Source organism: Carlito syrichta, unplaced genomic scaffold (genome assembly GCF_000164805.1).
Source record: "Carlito syrichta isolate Samal-C Ts95f unplaced genomic scaffold, Tarsius_syrichta-2.0.1 Scaffold310396, whole genome shotgun sequence".
In the NCBI taxonomy this organism is placed as follows: Eukaryota; Metazoa; Chordata; class Mammalia; order Primates; family Tarsiidae; genus Carlito; species Carlito syrichta.
Window position 1 is genome coordinate 36,750 of NW_007254492.1, and position 783 is coordinate 37,532.

The 783-nt window shown below is 69.6% G+C and overlaps 1 protein-coding gene across 1 annotated transcript in view; it reads left to right on the plus strand.

Annotated features, from left to right (window-relative positions):
- The first annotated feature begins 536 nt into the window (after nt 1-536).
- CTDSPL (CTD small phosphatase like) overlaps nt 537-783 on the plus strand; it is a 136,377-nt gene continuing 136,130 nt past the window's right edge. The window contains exon 1 of the mRNA XM_021717710.1: nt 537-650. Within this exon, the coding sequence (XP_021573385.1) occupies nt 537-650 (114 nt within the window). The remainder of the gene's footprint in view (nt 651-783) is intronic.

Below are 783 nucleotides of genomic sequence, written 5' to 3' on the forward strand. Positions count from 1 at the left end.
TGACTGCGCGGCAAGCGTGGCCTGCAAATGGGAACCCGAGGGCGCGGGCGCCAAAGGGCTCCAATCCTCAGAGGCCAGGGGGCACTTTCCTGTCTGGCCCACGCTCTGGCCGTCTCCCCAGCCCTGACGGCCCACAGTCCCTGCCAGCTCTGCCCTCGACGGGCTCCACCAGCCCCCTGGATGCAAAGCCCCCGGAAATGCCGGGCCTCCCTCGGCGTCGACACACGTGCCAGGAGGTCGGTCCCCGAGGACCATCCGCCCCGCAAGCAGGTTCTGGGGCTGAAAGCTGATGCAGGTCCCGCCAGCGCTTGCACGCGCTCAGCCTCCTGCCCCATCCGCAGACTCCCTCTCCGCGCTGACCACTCCTCACCCTGGCTCGCTCCTGGGCCCCTCAAACGGGGGCCCCTCCGCCAGCCCACACCCCCATAGGCCTCTCTGACACTTCCCCACACTCCTGGGGTCCCCATCACACCAGGGCCCTGCCCGCACCCCTCCGTGGGCCGCCTGGATGTAAGAACCACTCTTTGGCAGTCCCCATGCGGCATGCCACTGCCCCCGCGCCCTCGCACCGGGACGCCCCCGTTCCCGCGCCAGAACGCCCCTCACCCAGCACCACCCCCCCCATCCCACACGTCTGCTCCTTCCTCCTGGTAAACATCCCTCCTCAGGTCCCTCCTCACTCTGCTCCCTGCGATCCCTCCTCGGGCCCCAGCTCCCCACACTGCACACCCCCCTGAATCCTAGCAGCGCACTCGCGGGCTCCTGCCCATTCTCCCCCCGCAC